The sequence below is a fragment of the Silene latifolia genome, chromosome 10, assembly GCF_048544455.1.
Source record: "Silene latifolia isolate original U9 population chromosome 10, ASM4854445v1, whole genome shotgun sequence".
Classification (NCBI taxonomy): Eukaryota; Viridiplantae; Streptophyta; class Magnoliopsida; order Caryophyllales; family Caryophyllaceae; genus Silene; species Silene latifolia.
In genome coordinates, this window is record NC_133535.1 from 150,784,917 (window position 1) to 150,803,352 (window position 18,436).

General features: G+C 34.3%; 2 protein-coding genes across 3 annotated transcripts; one reads left to right on the forward strand and one right to left on the reverse strand.

Moving 5' to 3' along the window:
• Window positions 1-8,638: 8,638 nt before the first annotated feature.
• LOC141606380 (transcription termination factor MTERF8, chloroplastic-like) lies at window positions 8,639-13,756 on the reverse strand. Of its 2 annotated transcripts, XR_012526701.1 has the most exons (5): window positions 13,355-13,756; window positions 11,939-13,242; window positions 11,778-11,840; window positions 10,686-11,110; window positions 8,639-10,229 (listed from the first exon to the last, which is right to left on the reverse strand). XR_012526701.1 is itself a non-coding variant. In XM_074425484.1 (3 exons), the coding sequence occupies exons 1-3, from the start codon at window positions 13,569-13,571 to the stop codon at window positions 11,820-11,822; spliced, it is 1,542 nt and encodes a 513-aa protein (XP_074281585.1). In that variant the 5' UTR covers window positions 13,572-13,756; the 3' UTR covers window positions 11,634-11,819. The 2 variants fall into 2 exon arrangements, 1 of the variants encoding a protein (XP_074281585.1); XM_074425484.1 differs by lacking the exons at window positions 8,639-10,229; window positions 10,686-11,110 and having other exon boundaries at window positions 11,634-11,840.
• Window positions 8,951-10,698, forward strand: LOC141606382 (putative F-box/kelch-repeat protein At1g15680). Its single transcript, XM_074425486.1, has 2 exons — window positions 8,951-9,434; window positions 9,571-10,698. Exons 1-2 carry the CDS (start codon window positions 8,951-8,953, stop codon window positions 10,389-10,391), a joined length of 1,305 nt encoding a protein of 434 aa, XP_074281587.1. The 3' UTR covers window positions 10,392-10,698.
• Window positions 13,757-18,436: the final 4,680 nt, after the last annotated feature.

The window sequence follows — 18,436 nt, forward strand, 5'->3', positions numbered from 1 at the left end:
CCTTCATAGCACGGACGATCAAGTTAGCCATCAGATTACAGTTGATCATTTTAATGGATAATGGTGAGGTGCAAAAAGCATTTACGTAGAAGCATCAATCAAAAGGACTCTTAATGGCAATGAATTATTTATCTCCTCCACTCCCTACATGTATAATATTAAAAAAAACAACTTTGTTCAGTTCAACCAATTTCAGTCAAAAAGCGCAGGGCGCAAATCTCCCTTACATTTATCTTAACAATAAAACCGGTTAAGTATCATTCAACTTGTGCATATAAGACAAATCTGTTGCTTTTCCTCATGGATTATACATTTGTTTTATTCTAATCATGTGACAAGTCTTGAGCTTAAGACGGTCGGACGGATAATGTCGTCTTAAATGAGAGTTTATGTATACATAAGCTACAAACTGTACCATCAGATTGAACATTACACGATGAAATTATACAATACTATACCAAAGGACCTATGCGATTAAATTATACCCTTTAGTATTTGTCTATATCTACATCATCTATCTATCTATCTATATTAATAAAGGAAGCTTTTTTCGAGCGATTATAGAGACTCCAAGTTTTACGAACTACTCCGAGCTGAGATAAGATTAATATAATAATATAATATGTGAATGTGAATTTGATTAGGACATTATAAGTGGAAGATAAGACCAACTATAATACAACTAGAATATTATACCTCTGGTAAAATAATTTGTGTTTCTATACCTATAGAATTTCACGGTTACAACATGTCTATCAAATACAATATAATATCAATTTAATAATAGCGAAAGGAGTTTACGTGACTCCAAACATGTTTAACACTACACATATAAATAGAAATCTCCACTTGGAGAAAACTTGAAACACCGATTTTTTACTCGCTTCTTTTATTTTTTTCTTCTCCTACCTGTTGAATGAACTTTTAGTTTCTGATAGTAATGCGTATTGCTATATTATTACCGTGTTTCCTTACTATGTCAATCATACTAATAGTACAATTTGGTTGAATTTCAGGTACCATATTAAATTGAGTATATAACATTATAAATTTCTAATTCGTGCGTGAAGCGAATCTTCCATTATTTATATTGGAAAAGGTAAGTATTTAATGGAGCAAATTTTCAAATATTTACAATTTTGCAGAGTTATGGAACAAATATACAAATAATTTTTTTGGAGTTAATATTTTTTTTATTGAAATATTTTTGCGATAGGATAATGTCGTTTCTATGTGTGTATATTTTGTTTCCTTCTATATTAACCGTGTATCGCACTATGGGTCAATTTACGGCATCACCTTCTCTTTTTAATTGAGAGTAGTTCAATATGGATTGAGATTGTCTCATAGTTATCCGAAAAACAATTTGTCATCAGATTTGTATTTATTATAAGTTCCAAAATTTAAGGGTAAGATGGTATTTTATACACTAATTTTATTCCCTTATATACGCATATAAAAAAATACGAGAACATTTGTTTCAGACAAGGTAGTTGTGTCATTATGCATTCTACTCCGCACTAATCAATCGAGTATTCAAGTTTAATTAATAAGGCATAATTTTTTCGGACAAACTGTTTAAATGTTTTGATGATTTAGTAGAGAAGCCATTTCAACACAATGAATACTACGAGTGTCTAAGTTACTCCGTATTTGAGAAGCTTTTTCACCAAAATTTCTGTTCAATAATTTAATTATGACACGTGTGCGCGCCGCTAATGCGAATATTGAGATAATGTTGGATGACATATATAGCAGCTGAATTGTATGACATGGGTTTGTAACTCCGACGCGAATATTTATTATAAGTGCTCTTTTAATGTCAATCATTCTCTCATTAGGAAATTTTTATCAAACGATCAATTGGAATTGGATGGAATAGTATGTTTGGTTTTGTAAGTGACAATTGATAATTATGTTAGACGGCTCAATAAGTGATGTCGTAGATTAATTAAGAGGATACATGTTATGGAGTTTTTATTTTGAGTGGTAATGATAAGTTCATAGAAAACTTATGGAAGCAGAAGTTTATATATGTGGAATATTGTGCGGAGGTTTACGTAGAATTTGCAATATTGTGGAGTAATTCACATATAGAAAACTGCGTATATAGGTAGAACTGGTATAAGTAGGACTTCTAATTTTTTAAATAATGTCTGAAAATGCACAAACTTCTTATTAAAGTCGAAACGAGTGGTATTTGATTTCTGGATGTTTTGTTTTTGGGCGAGGTGACATAAATATGGATCTTTCATTTAACGAGTAGTTCATTATGAATCATTAAAAGAAAAATACAAAATCATATATAAAACTATAGTCAATGTTATAGTCTCACAATAAGTTAATTAAGAGATTAATTTATAATTAAATTATTGAAAGTAAAAATGGGTTTTAAGTCACAATCAGGAATAAAATAAGTCTATTCTTTATGAATACGGGTATTAAATAAAAGTCACTTTGAAAACGATAAAATAATTACGAAAACAACACAATATGCCACAAAAAAAGGGCTCTCAATTTCTTAAAAAGTAAGTCATCGTCACAATGGAGAAACATTATTTTCTATGAATGGGGTTTACTTATATTTCAAAATGGGAAGCAATTCATGGATTATACGACAGTGGAGGGAAAGGATACATGTGGATTTTTAGTATCTGATGTTTTTTGACAGATTTAATGTTTTTTTGTTTTATTTAATTTAAAGAAACTAAATTATTTATTTTTCTCTCCTTTATTACACTTTTTCACCAACCACTTTCTTATAGATTTTACCCGGTTCATTCCGGATCCTTAACTCTATTTCGGTTTTTAAAAATCGTTTTAATCTTTTCTCTCGATTTAAATTTTAAGTTTTTATAAAAGAAAGACGGAATTCGATTTTAAAACCCCTAAGTTTACCTTGCCTTTCCATTACATTTTTCGTTCTTCCTTTTTGTTTTTCATCTTCCCTTTTTTTATTCGCATTTTGAGGCTTGCGTTCACCCATAGACGGTTCGAAAGGATGATTCATGTCAGCCGACCCCAAATCATTTTGGGATTAAGGCTCTGATGTTGTTGTTGTTGTTGTTGTTGTATACGACAGTTGTATATGTTGTACGGTGTAAAATATGAGCTTTGTGATAAAGTATCCGAGCTTTATGTTAAACAATATGCGCTTTATTAGAAAATATTGGGCTCATCCATTTACACATTAAAAACATGAACTTTGAATTAACTCAGAAAGAATACATATAAGCTCGAATTCTTATACTTGGTTGTACAATGTTTATGGTACAACTGGATGTATAATCGTATTTGTGGATGGGAATTTATGGACAATACGGGTCAATTAGTTTTTAATTAAAGAGGGACAAAAAAAATGATTGCTTACACCTCTGTTTTGTTTGGCTTACTTTTAAATCACTTCAATTTACTGTATTTTACTTCAACTTTATTATGTTAAGTTAACTTCAATTAGCTATACTAAATAAGTTAAGTTAAATTTAATTTAGCCATATTAAGTTCAATTCAAGTTAGTTAAGTTTACTTTAGTCTAGATAGTTTCCTTAACTTAACTTAAGTTAAGTTAAGTTTAATTCAATGCTTAGTTCTAACTTCTAAGTTAAGTTAAGTTCAGTTTTAGCTTCATTAAATTCAGTTCACCGCAACTCAATTTAGTTCAATTTAATACTTAAGTAAAGTTAATTTAAATTAATTAAATTTAGTTAAATTTATATTTTGTTAAGGTAATTTAAGTTTGATAAAGTCAATTTAAATTAATTTAAATTAATTTGACATTAGTTCGGTGTCATATACTTTAATATAACTTATTCCGTAGATATTATTTATAAGACTTTAACTATACTTATTTTTATTGTAAAGTTCATTCTTTATATTGGCTGAGAAGAAGTATTCACTAAACAATTCTGAACAAATCAATTTTAATAGTTAATTGCTCTATATTTTCTGTGCATATCATAAGTATATATTTTTTGATGTTGATTAAGAAATAAGTATATAATTGTAAAATATACGAATCGGAGTTCAGTTTATGTACGAGTAGAACACCGCACGAAGTAGCATAAGTTTGGATCAGACTCTTTCAGTACTATATTATACACGATTGAACAATATATATAGGAATGTGCATCTAGGCATGTTTTAGTTTAACTTATTTCATCTAATTTAATCACTTGGGATCAGAGTTAGATTTAAATTAGATGCAAAATTTTAGTAGTTAGGCTCTTTTCTTTTGGTCTTAAAGTCACTCACTTTCCAGTACAACTATTATAAGTTCGGTTGAGAAACATTATACTCCTATAAGTTGAGTTCAGAAAAGTTAAGCGCCTATAAGTTTAGTTCAACTCTTATAAGTTCAGTTAAAAAAAACTTAAGCTCAATTTATACCCCTTTTGTTATAAGTTAAATTCCTATAAGTTCACTTCAGCTTATTTAAGTTCAATACAAAAAAGCTAAGCTTCTATATATAAGTTCAATTCAGCATAATTAAATGCAAAAAAAAAAAAAAAAAAAAAAAAAAACTGCGAATATCATTATACCATAATCATAAGATATTACAAACTGGCACGGGCATTGCCCGGGCATTAAATCTAGTATATACATAAAAGAGAGTTTTTTTGAGCGATTCTAGAGCGTCCACATCATCAAAAATTAATTTAGGAAAGTTTTATAAATAATATTTTACACATAAAAAATAAAGTGGAGAATCTTTTAATTATTATAATATCTATATTTCCTATTTTATATTCATGAGAAGTTTCTAATTTTTATATAAAAACTTTGACATTTCATCTGGCAAAAAAATGTCGTTATAAAAATTATGAAAATAATTTAATTAGATTCGTGGCAAAAAATGCTTTCATTAGAGTATAAATTTCATATGATTTGCACATACGAGTATTAAAGATGGTGTACTTCTTTTAATATGTTATATGTCCCACATTGAAAAACAATGTTAGTGTGGTGATTATAATACGTATAAATTATATAATTGTCCCACATCGAAAGATTAACATAAGGTGGGTGATCCTATGATTATAAATAGAAGTCATTATTGGAACCTATATACCAACCAAAAACCTTTTGAGTCTCTTAAGTATTGTTTTGGAGAGCTCTTAAGAGTTTATATCATTATCTTCACAGTATGATATATACATATTTTTTCTATATTATGTATTATATTCAAGTGATGTTTATAATCTTTATATAAAAACTTATACATCTCATTTGCCAAAAAAATATTATAAAAAAAACGTACGAATATTAATAAATAGTACTCCCTCCATTCAAAACCAAATACAACATTTTCATTTACACACTTGCCAAGACACAAATTACAATGTAAATATCTTTAAGTTTACATTATAAAAAATTTAAAATTTGATATTCTCATTGTACTTTATAGGTGAATCAAATAAGATCCCACATGACCATATTTGGTCTTACATATTGCAAGGAATCGTAAAGATTCTATTCGTTCATGAATAGTGTAAAAAAAGGAATGTTGTATTTGGTCTTCAATCGAGGGAGTATAGTATTTGCTCATTATTATTAACCTGAGTTAGATGTCGAATTATGTACGAAAAAGATGATGTATTTCTAAGTATGTTATTTGTCCCACATTGAAAAATATGTTGGTGTGGTGAATATATTACGTATAAATAATAGAATTGTCTCAAGAAAGTTTAGCATAAGGTGGGTGATCATATGATTATAAATAGAAGGTATCCCTAGAACCTAAATACCAACCCAAAACCTTCTGAGTCTCTTAAACATTGTCTTGGATAACTCTTAAGAGTTTATATCATTAACTCCACGATATGATATATATATTTTTTATATGTCCAAGTAATGTTTATAATTTTTATATAAAAACTTGTACATCTCATTTAGCAACAAAGTAACATAATTGTTTTTTGAAAAATTATATAATTAGATTCGTGGTAAATAAATGCTAGCATTAGAATATAGTATCATATTATTTGTACATATTTTAATTACGATAAGAAGTTAAAAAAATGTATTATACGAATATTAATAAATAGTAGTCCTATAGTATTTGCTTATTATTATTATTAAACTGGGTTAGATGTCGAATTAGGTGTGAAAAAGATGGTGTATTTCTAAGTATATTGTTTGTCCCACATTGAAAAATAATGTAGGTGTGGTAAATATACTACATATAAATAGTTGAATTGTCCCACATTAGAAGATTATTATGAGGTGAGGTATCACATGATTATAAATATGAGTCATAACTTAGGGGTATCAACCCAAAATCTTTTGAATCGCTTAAAAATTATCTTAGAGAGTTATTATAAGAGTTTGTATTAACGGCAAACCTTAGTTACAACAATACCATACAAATATTAATCACGTAGATATTTATAAAAGCGATTATATATTACTATATTAGTGATATTATAATATTTATTTTAAGACAATCGATAGTATAATAACTTTATTTAAGACAAAGTCATAATTAAAAAATAAAATGGGTGCTAAATATACATAAATTTGTTTGTGTCATATAATGATAATCTCTGTACTAAAATAGAAAATTTATGAATTATAATACAATCAAGTGTTGCATAAAAAGATTTTGAATCCACAAACAAATCAATAATGAGCTTTTTTACTTTGATAAATAGTAGAATTAAATCTTTTTAACTTTCAAATATAGGTAATTATTATGCCTCATTACATTTCAGTAACTAAAATACATCATAATTTTTAACCATTAATCAAAATCGCAACAGAAAAAAGAAATATTTTGCATTTGTTTATACATTCTATTGTCCCTCAATTACATCTTAAAAGTCGTGTTAGGAAAAAAAATATAATTTAAATCATATCATTTGTACATATTTTAATTATGACAAAAAATGGAAAAAACGTACAAATATAAATAGATAGTATAATATTTTCTCATTATTAAATCGGGTTGGATATCGAAATAGGTGCAAAAAAGATGGTGTACTTTTTCGTGTGTTATTTGTCCCACATTGAAAAATAATGTAGGTGTAGTAAACATACTACATATAAATAGTTGAATTGTCCCGCATTAGAAAATTCACATAAGGTGGGGTGATCTTAAAAATTAATTTAGGAAAGTATTATAAATAATATTTTTTGATGTAAAAAATAAAGTGGAGAATCTTTTAATTATTATAAAATTTATTTCCTATATTATATTCAAGTGATGTTTCTAATTTTTATATAAAAAATTTTACATTTCATTTGGCAAAAAAATATCATTAAGAAAATTATGAAAATAACATAATTTGATTCGTGGTAAAAATGATATCATTAGCGTATAGATTTCATATAATTTGTACATATATAAAATTGTGTACTTCTTAGTATGTTATATGTCCCACATTGAAAAATAATGTAGGATTATATAAAAATAATAGAATTGTCCCACATCGAAAGATTAACATAAGATGTAGTGGTCTTATGATTATAAATATGAGGCATCCTTGGAACTTAAGTATCAACCTAACATCTTTTGCGTCTCTTAAATAAGATGTTTTGACTTTTGATCATATCTAAATAAATGATTAGAGATAAGATGTAAATATTAAGACCTTATAACCATTTTTTTTTAACTAAGTTAATTAGCCCGTTGCAACGCACGGGTATCCAAACTAGTAAAATATTACTAAAAGTTAGTGGAAAATTAATGTGGCAGAGTTTTAAGACTTTGGTGAGTCTGACTGATAATCATACCCTTAGTTCTTTATTTGCCATCATATACTTGATCATTAAGTTTAGGATGAATAGTGCCGTTTTAAATGAAAATTTATATTTTCTTAGACCATCCGATTTAATCCGAATTCGGGTCAGATTAGGACTACTTTGTCACTACAACTATAACAAGTTAAATGAAAATTTATATTTTCTTAGACCATCCGATTTAATCCGAATTCGGGTCAGATTAGGACTACTTTGTCACTACAACTATAACAAGTTCAATAAAAATGTAAAATGTAGAAAGACAACAAGTGGAATTAGATAACATGCATCATCAAAATCCAGAAGACAATGGTCTGGACTTACAAATTTGAAACGTTAACTATTCCTCCGTTTTGTATGATGTAACCATTTGTTAAATATATGAGTGGAGTATTTTAATAAAATGGGTATATCATATGATAATGGAGGTAGTACAAAACTATGAAACAAAAATAATTGTCTATAATACCTCCCAAAATATTCCATATGTTGGGAGAGAGTTACACCATCAATTCTTTAATTATGGTAATTATGTGTTCATAATTCAAAATCTCATGATATATTGGTGTAAGTCGTGCGACTCTTTTCTTAATTGCCTCCTTATCATATACCCATTGAGCACATGATGGAAAAACCCATTCAATAATTCCTACTTTAATCGAATTTATTGCATTTTGCGTAATCAAAGGTCTCGAGCCTATGACGTCTATACATACATTTTCATATAAATAAGACCAACTAAAAAAAAGAATATTCAAATACAGGATTTTAATGTCGTCATGGCTCATTTGACACCAAAGCCAGAAACCGTATAAATAACAGGGTATTCCAATTAGCTGGCAGAGGAAGATAGAACGTGGGTCATGTCACTTAGTAATGGTTGCATCAAGAAAGTCCAAAGTTCCAATGAATCAAAACATAAGCAATTGTTAATTGATTCAAGTCTTACATAACCTGCATTTTTAAGCAATATTCTAAGTCCCACCTAACTTGTAAACCAAACACAACAAAGACTACAAATCCAGGCACATGTTAACTTGATTCAAGTCTTACATTACCTGCATTTTTAAGCAATATTCTAAGTTCCAACGAATCCAGGCACATGTTAACTTAGCTACTGGTTCCGACAAAAAAGCTCGGGAATCTCGATTCAGTTTAAAGTATCTTAGATGCTTTACATGATTCAACCAGCAATTCTCAAACTCACAAAAACATGGCAGATTCTCCTTCAATGGCTATATCAGTCATACCAGATGAACCAGCAAACTATAACATAAACAATCTTACAGACAGCTTACTGATAGAGATTCTCGTAAGGGTACCGACCTGTGAGTCCGCACATCAATGCAAACGCTGGTTGTCGCTTATCTCTGATGCTTACTTTAGGAGCCGCTTCATTGATCGACACAAGGGTGTGTCGGGTCTTGGTCATGCAAAGGAGGCTGTTACTTTCCTGCATCAGTTCAGATACTTTGCATACCATGATGTTAAACCAGATCCAAGTGTTACAATCACATCACATCCTGTTCATACTAAACTTGATGCTATTACAGATCAGAAAGTGCTTTTGTCAAGGACGAGTTTCGAGCTGGATTTTCTCCCATTTGGCGATACAGCTGATATTGTGGCTTCCACTAAAGATTTAGTGGTCGCCTATGATAGATGGGTGTCGTTTGAATTACTACAGAAAAGTCTAGGTACTACTTTTTCCTTTCCTTTTCCTTTTATTGCCTATGTTGTTCGACTTTTCTTCTTTTTCCATAAGACGATCATTCTAGGCAACCCTGAATCATTTTGGACTAAAATTTTGTTGCTTTTGTTGTTGTGGTAAAGGTACTACCTTTTGCATTTGTAATCTTGTAACGAAGAAGTGGACCGAGCTGCCTCCTGCACCAAGTAGCTACTGGAATTCAGGTTTGGTTGGGTTAGTTACCTATGAAGCTGATCCTAGTGAAACCGGGGTTAGGGATTTCAAGCTGCACTACAAACTTGTCCACATGTCGAACTCTGACGAGTTCAGTGCGGCTGTCTTTTCATCTGAGACTGGTGAATGGAGCAAACTAGAGGTTCTATCTACCACTAGGTTTGGTGTCTATGAAAAATACAGTACTAATTCGGTGACCTTTAGAAAAAAGCTCCACTGGATTATTAATAAAAAAAGTATTCTAACATTCGACCCATTTGGTTGCAACAACCAACGCGGCTTTATTGATCTGCCCCCTCTTCACGAGGAGGGTCAGAGCAATGAGACGGAATGCTTAGGAATATGCGAAGAGAATCTCCAAGTGTCGCAATTAGTGCGTGTTAATGGGGAACACAGGGTGATAATTTGGGACCTCAAAGACTACAATGCAAATGAATGGTGCTTAAAGTATAATGTACGATTCAGTGAGATGGAGTTTGTGAGTGCTAACCGGATTGATACCCAATCCAGGTATGGTGATATAGCTTGTCTACTGGCCTTCCATCCACATGAAAAGGCGGTGTTGTACCTGAGATACAACAATCGGATATTAATATGTAATGTGCAGGCACAAACTCTGGAAGTGATCAATCAGTGCAGCAGGTCCTGGAATTGGCACTTGAATACTGAATTTGACACAATCTTTACCCTTGTGCACCCGTGTTGGCCATCTCCACTGCAACCCCTGTGATCTATGCTGCATTCTTATGCTTCACAGAAACCACTAAATTTATGAGACAGACCCGTATCACGGGTAGTTATTTTTTAATTTCATGTTTTAGTGGGTTAATGGAGTCATGGGTATACAAGTGAGGATCTTAGTTAAAACTAATTGGCCTGACATTATATTATTACGAGACGTCTCTCATGAGACTAATTAGAAACAGATGAAGGCCAGAGCGAATATGTATTTGTTTTCAAATCGATGAGCAAATATGTTAATTAATGATAAAAATATATGTTTGTTACTGATGACAAGAAATACCTCCTCATCAAGATGTCAGCTTTCAGTTCCCAGAAAATGCTAAACCTCGAGGGATTTTGCTGTAATCTTCTGCAATTTGTCTCTAAGATTTGTATTATCACCGTCTTCTGATTGAATCTCTCCCCAAAGCCAAGAGTTGCCTAGCCAATTCAAGAGTCGGTTTGCCAGTAGTTGCTTTACCAGTAAATTATTTTCAGTTGTAACTCCTTTCCTGCCAGAATGTATTTCTACTTCCGGAAAATGTGAGCACTGTATCCTTCATACCATCGAAGTTAAGTGCTAACTGCTAAGCTTCTTAGACATCTTGGATAACACATATTTAAGAACCCAGAAAATTTCCACCTCGCAAACAGCGTAAGTTTCCAGTCTAAAGTCTAAAGATCTTGTAAGAAACTAAGAAGTGTGCTACAGTTGCGGATGACTTTCTGCACTTAGACCATACAAGTATTAGACCAAGTAACATTAACTGATCAGGCCTGTCAGTGATATTTAGAACAGTAGAACACCGATATTACACCACCAACTAAGAAGTGTGCTAGAGTTGCTGATGAGTTTCCGTTTCCGCACTTAGAAAATACATGTACAAGACTAAGTAACTTTAAGAGATCAGGCCTGTCAATGCTATCTATAACAGTAGACCAGCGATGACACTACCAAGGCATTTACTTCTGAGAAAGAAAATGTCCACAAAATAAAACCCTATGATTTAATGGTTCTATCTTTATGTACTAGCCCGCTCAACGTGAAAAGACGTTTGTTAAAAGTTAAAACAGCCTGATGGAAAACCGAGACCTATGTCTGCCAAAAAATGCAGGAGGATTGTTATGCCAAGACTCACATAGTAAAACAAGCTTTAAGCCAGAAATAAATTTAGTAATTGTCAAAAATAAAATAATGGATTTCGCATATACCAAGTACTAGAAGATGTAGGAAAGACAACTAAGAAATATGAACCCATTTCGCTGACTAATATTACTGACAGGCTACTCAATGCTTACAAAGTTACGAACTTACAGTAGGCTTGAAGCAATGAGCAACATAAAAACAATATTACCCTAATGTCTCGATGATTCTCACTTACGACAATCTTACCCTGTGAACGTCTAGTAGAAACCCAAATTTGTGCAGTGGCAATCAAAGTGTTAACTCACAAACCTGCCATATATACGATGTTTACACGTGTGTCAGATAGTCAATCATTCACAATTTTCGTCATCATATTGGAACACAGAGAAAGGTATTGACATCCTTACCAGTTCATTAGTCTCAATGTCCGTTTCATCCAACTTGCTGCTCACTTGGACCAAATCATCCTTCTTTGTTTTCGAGAATTTCTCAGAAGCTACACTCAAAAGCTTATTAAGAGACATGTCTTCACCTACAATCTTTTTCTTCAGTTCGTACCGATGCTTAATCCTCTTATCAAGATTATACCCAAGAAATGCAGGGAACGACAAAAGTTCCCCAATTTCACGATCCATTTCTTCAATCAAATATTCCATCTTCTCCTCTAGTGACTTGGGATTGTATTGCAGTATCTGAAAATGCTTGTTGCTCATTGCAACTATATCGTCACAACAAAAGCCATAGCTCAGGAATAACCCTATTACTTGCTGCAAATACTCGCACCTGGTTCTACTCGAAGCTCCCATTGCCATGGCAAGCTCCTTGGTTCTATACACATACCCAATCTTAACCAACATTGCCAGCTTCAAAGACAAGTTTCTCTCAAACGACAACCCGAGAAATACAGGTGATTTAACCAAGAAGCGGTAAACCTCTCCTGTATCCAACCCACAGTCCTTGAGAAACTCTACTCTAGGTCTCAGTTTCCGTTCTACACTTGCACTCATTACATTCGGAAAAACAAGCACAATCTTGAAGATTTCCTGATCGGTTAAGCCATATGATCTAAAGAACTCGACATGATTTTGAAGATGCTCTACGCTGTAAGTTACAATGGCAGGGAGCCGATTTAGAGCTTCTCCTACACCATCTGTATTACCTTCGCTCAACCTTTGAAGAAACCCAATCCGGGGAACCAACTGGGTATCCAAATCATAGTGAAGAATAGAAGGGCGCTTAGCAATTATACCAACAGCATTATAACGGCTCAAAAACGTTAGCATTCTCTTCATTTCTTCACTTGATCGCAAACAAATGGCCTTACTAAGATTGACATTATTAAGAACATGACCAATCTTCTCCTCAGAGACGCCAAATTCAACAAGCAACCTCACCTTTTCATCAAACCCGCCAACAAGACGAGCTCCATTCCCTCGTAAAAGACGTTCAATTTGAACAGTTTCGATCTTTTTCCCAAAACCACTTCGCAAAAATTCTATCAAACATCCAACCTCTTCCGCTGTTAATATCTCCGAGTTCTTACAAATCAACCTAGACAACGCAACCTCATCCAATCCAATTGACTTCAAGTCACAAACTCGCTTACGAATCAATTCAACAGGTACCAACCCCAAACCCGGATTCCTCACCAAAATCGCCTCAGCTTCCTTTTCAGTAACACCCAATCCCCGTAAAAGCGAAAAAAGGTCACCTGAGAGATCAAACCACAAACCCAATTAACATTACAGCTTAAAAAACACAAATCTACAACATATAGCAATGCAGATAACATGTTTGTTGAAATGCCTGAAAGAACTTCATACCTGTTTCAGAAACATCACCTAAAACCCTTGTAGATTTATTCATAATTAACACATTTCTGGGATGTTTAACCTTAATTGGCCAGAAAAAAGCTGTTTTTAACTGTAAAGTTGTAAACTTTATTGCAGAAGAACAAGTATTTGGTGTATATGGTGGAATTTGAGGTGAAAAACTCAGAATTTGAGGTGGGGAAAATGTGTATTTTACCAAAGTTATCATTTTTCAAGTGTTGTGTGTATGAAATTTGGGTTCAATTATGTAGTGGTGATAAAAGCCGTTTCTGGGTAATATATTTTGGCGCCAGATTTTGTTTGTCTGCAACTTTTGTAGTAAATTGACTAACTATTGAATATCACTTGTTTTATACGGTGTACGTGTGCCCTCCTTTTTGGACTAAATTTTGATGAGTTATAACTTAGTTTAACTCGCTCCTAGTAGGTCGTTAAATTTAACCAAATAAACTTTGACGGCCAATAACACTATGTTATTACGAGTAATTAATATTACTCCTTTCATTTAACTCTATATTGCACATTTCCTTATTTGGTTATACTTTTATTACTATAATACTATAATTTCACTATTTAGACCCACAAATTATACAAAATCCTAATGCTTTCTATCTATTTGTTGTACTTTTAATACTATAATATAGTTTTCTTAATATTTGTGCATAAACCATATATACAAAGTGGAGTTGAATGGAGGGAGTATATACAGGGGCGAATGTATGAATTTTGGTTTGAGGTGACACAATTTTTTTTTTTTTTTGCCGAATTCTAATATTATTTTGCGGTTAGTTACATAGTTGTACTCTTTTATTAACATACATCATAATTAAATATCGCAAAAGATTTCTATAGAATACTGTACATCTTACATCCATACTCTTTAAAAAGTCTCAACTTCTTCTACTGTAGCCAGAACAGTACTCCAACAGTACTCTTATTATTTTATCCTTATTTTCTTTCTTGTTTGTTATTATTAACCATATTTCCTGCACTTAGGAAATATTTACTCAAATCTTTGTATATTGTAAATATAGCATACCAAATCTTTTGTAATTATAGTTCTTACCTTATTTTGCACATATTGTAAACTATATAAACCTTGTATCATTAGCTTTGTTAATACAATTCATTATTCCCATAAATCTTCAAGTCCTATATGGTATCAAAAGTCACACATCGATCCAACCCTAATCTTCGACCGAAACCCCTTTCGTTCAAACGCCGCACCTCTTCGTCCTCTGTCTTTCTTCCGTCAATTGCCATGGCAGGTAACATCAACCATAACGACATTGTCGTACCAAATCCTCATGAATCCACAAAACCATTAACATCGCTTAACCTCAACCATTGTGTTAAGCTTAACCCTCTTAACTACACCGCATGGCGGTTTCAACTCACTAATATACTCTTTGGTTTCAGCCTTCTTGGCTTCGTAACCGGCACCGATCAACCACCAAACGAAACCATCACCGACGCTAACAACGTTCAACAACCAAACCCGTCCTTTTTGACATGGCTCAAACAGGATGGACTAATTCTTGGTGCCCTCATGGGTACCTTGTCTACTGCCTTACAGCCTTTAATTGTAAGAGCGAAAACCGCAAAAGGAAGCATGGGATATCCTTGCTTCAACCTACGTCAACTCCTCTCGGGCTCATATCATGCAACTAAAAGAACGCTTCGATTCCATAACCAAAACTACGGAACAAACCGTCTCAGACTACATGAACTCCATCAAAGTTTTTGTCGACCAATTAGCTCTTATGGGCAAAATCCTTGACCCAGAAGATATTATTGCCCAAGTCCTAAAAGGTCTTGATTATGAGACCTTTAAACCCGTTATCACCACCGTTCGTGCCCGCGATACACCTATAACCTTCGAGGCACTACACGAGAAATTGTTGCAACATGAACTTCTTATTAAACATGACAACCCAACCACCCAAAATCACTTCTCACCATCTGCCAATCCTGCCTATCGACATACCCATCACCAACGTGGCAATCCTCGTCCATCAACCACACCAAACTTCCACCAATCGGCCAACAACTATCACCAATCGGCCACCACCTATCATCAACCCACCTCTCAATATCAACAACACAACCAGTCCGCTCCTCGCCCCTTCAAAAGTCGATGCCAATGGTGTCGAGAAGTGGGTCATGTCATCGCTAATTGCCCTCTTTTCCGGAAACTCTTTCCCAATATCACGTTTCCTGAACCCAACTACCGTCAACACAATGCTCCAACGCAGGTCCCACTGCAAGCCCATGTTGCCAACTACGGCAACTCGTCATATGCACCTGTCGTTCCCACCAATCCGCCGTTTGCTAACACCGCTCAAAACCCCAACTTTTTATTCGACAGTGGCGCGTCGCACCATTTGACACATGATTTGGATACCCTCGCATTTCACTCACCCTATGACGGTCTCGATGACCTCATAATAGGTGATGGCTCGGCTCTCCAAATCGCCAATACAGGTTCGTTTACGATGCACAATCTTCAGTTTAAACATGTTCTTCACGTTCCAAAAATTTCTCGTAACATAATTTCAATTTCTAAGTTATGCTATGACAACGATGCTTACGTTCTCTTTACTGACAATTTTTTCTTTGTAAAGGATCGTCAAACCCAGAAAACCCTTCTCCAGGGCCGAGCAACCAAGGGAGTGTATGAATGGCAACCACCACCCGTCGTCAATCAGGCCGCGCTTCATCCTAGAGGAACCACGCCTCCTTCGTGGAAAGGAACCACGCCTCTTTCGTGGCACCATAAGTTAGGTCATCCCACAAACGATGTAACCAAACTTATCAATAAAAATTTCTCTTTTCGCATTCCTAATTTTGATCACTGTGATTCGTGTTGTGTTTCGAAGAGCACAAAATTGCCCTTCTCTGTTTCATCATTTACCTCGCACGCACCACTGGACTTGCTTTTTTCTGATCTTTGGACTAGTACGGTTCAATCTTACGACCATTATAAGTATTATATAATTTTCGTTGACCACTATACTAAATATGTATGGCTATACCCTTTAAAACGTAAGTCCGAAACCACTACAATATTTCTGCAATTTAAAGCCTTAGTTGAAAAGTATTTCAATCGACCCATACGACAATTTTTTAGTGACAATGGTGGAGAGTACGTAAAACTAAATTAATCGCTTCTTATCAATGGTATTTCGCATAGCACTAGTCCTCCACACACACCGGAACACAATGGCTACGCTGAGCGACGACATAGGCACATCGTCGAAACCGGCCTTGCATTGTTGAATCATGCCGGCCTCTCCACGTCCTATTGGCCTCTCGCCTTTTGTACCGCTACTTACTTAATTAATCGCCTTCCCACAAAAGGTTTGGGAGGAGACACCCCTTATTTTAAATTACATAATATACAACCGGATTATAATAAATTACACAATTTCGGGAGTCTATGCTACCCATGGCTCCGACCATATATGACACATAAATTAGAAAACCGTTCCATCGCATGTATTTTTGTAGGTTATTCGAATACACAAAGTGCATATCACTGCTTAGACCCAAAGACCCATCGCATTTACACTTCTCGCCATGTAAAATTTTGTGACGAATCCTACCCATTTCGAGACCCTGCTTCGCCGCCTACTCCTTCTCCATCCACCTCCACTGATGAATGGTGCAATCTTCACATTCCTCTCCTTCCTCCCTCGGCACCTACTGCCACTACAGTCCCGGTTACACCCACCAACCCGACACCCATTCTTCCTGTCAAACCGCCAATTACTCAAGTTTACACTCGTCGCTCTCAATCCTCACCCACTGTTAATTCAACCCAAGATCAACACCCTCCTACCCCTCTTCCTCTTCCGCTGCACCCCTCCAACCCAACCCCAAGCCACGTAAAGGTACAATGCCACCACCACCTAAGACCATTGTCACTCGCCTCGCCAATGGGATCAGAAAACCGAATCCGAACTATAGCAACTATCACGCTCAAGCTTCCTCAACCAATGATATACTACCAAATACGGTCAAGCAGGCACTTGTTCTCCCTCAATGGCGTCATGCTATGCAAGAAGAATTTGATGCACTTGAGCGAAATCAAACCTGGACTCTTGTTCCACGCACCTCCTCACAAAATGTTATAGGCTGCAAGTGGGTTTACCGAAACAAATATAATCCTGATGGTACCCTTAAACAACACAAAGCTCGTCTAGTTGCCAAGGGATTTCATCAACGACCTGGTATTGATTTTAATGAACCCTTTAGCCCCGTTATTAAACCAACTACAGTTCGTCTCATCCTAGCCTTAGTTGTCACTAACTCGTGGTCTCTTAGACAATTGGATGTTAATAACGCATTTCTTCAAGGAACACTCACTGATAATGTTTTTATGACACAACCTCCTGGTTTTGTAAATCAAACAAAAATAGATTACGTTTGCAAATTAAACAAAGCGATTTATGGATTAAAACAAGCTCCACGCGCTTGGTACACCGAATTAACCTCTTACCTCCTATCTTACGGATTTAAACAGTCTATATCCGACTCCTCCTTGTTTATTCTACACACCAACGATACCTTTATTTACATGCTTGTTTATGTTGATGACATTATCGTCACTGGACCACACCCTACTCAACTTAGTTCCTTTATTGACAAATTATCGCAACGTTTTTCCCTCAAAGATCTTGGTCCGTTGTCTTACTTTTTAGGCATCGAAGTCACTCACAACTCACATGGTCTTCATCTCAATCAATCAAAGTACATTTTTGATCTCCTAACCAAGTTCAAAATGATAGATGCTAAGCCTAATACCACTCCGATGACTTCCTCACCCACCTTAACTCGTGAAGACCATCTACCTATCCAAGACCACTCTGATTATCGTGCTATTGTTGGCAGTCTCCAATACCTCTCTCTTACCAGACCCGACATTGCCTTTGCTATTAACCGTCTAGCTCAATTTTTGCATCATCCCACCGCCACTCATTGGACTGCCCTAAAACGTCTCCTGCGTTATTTGCAAGGGACTCAAACCATTGGCCTTCAGTTGTACAAAGCTTCCCCTCCTCGCCTTCATGC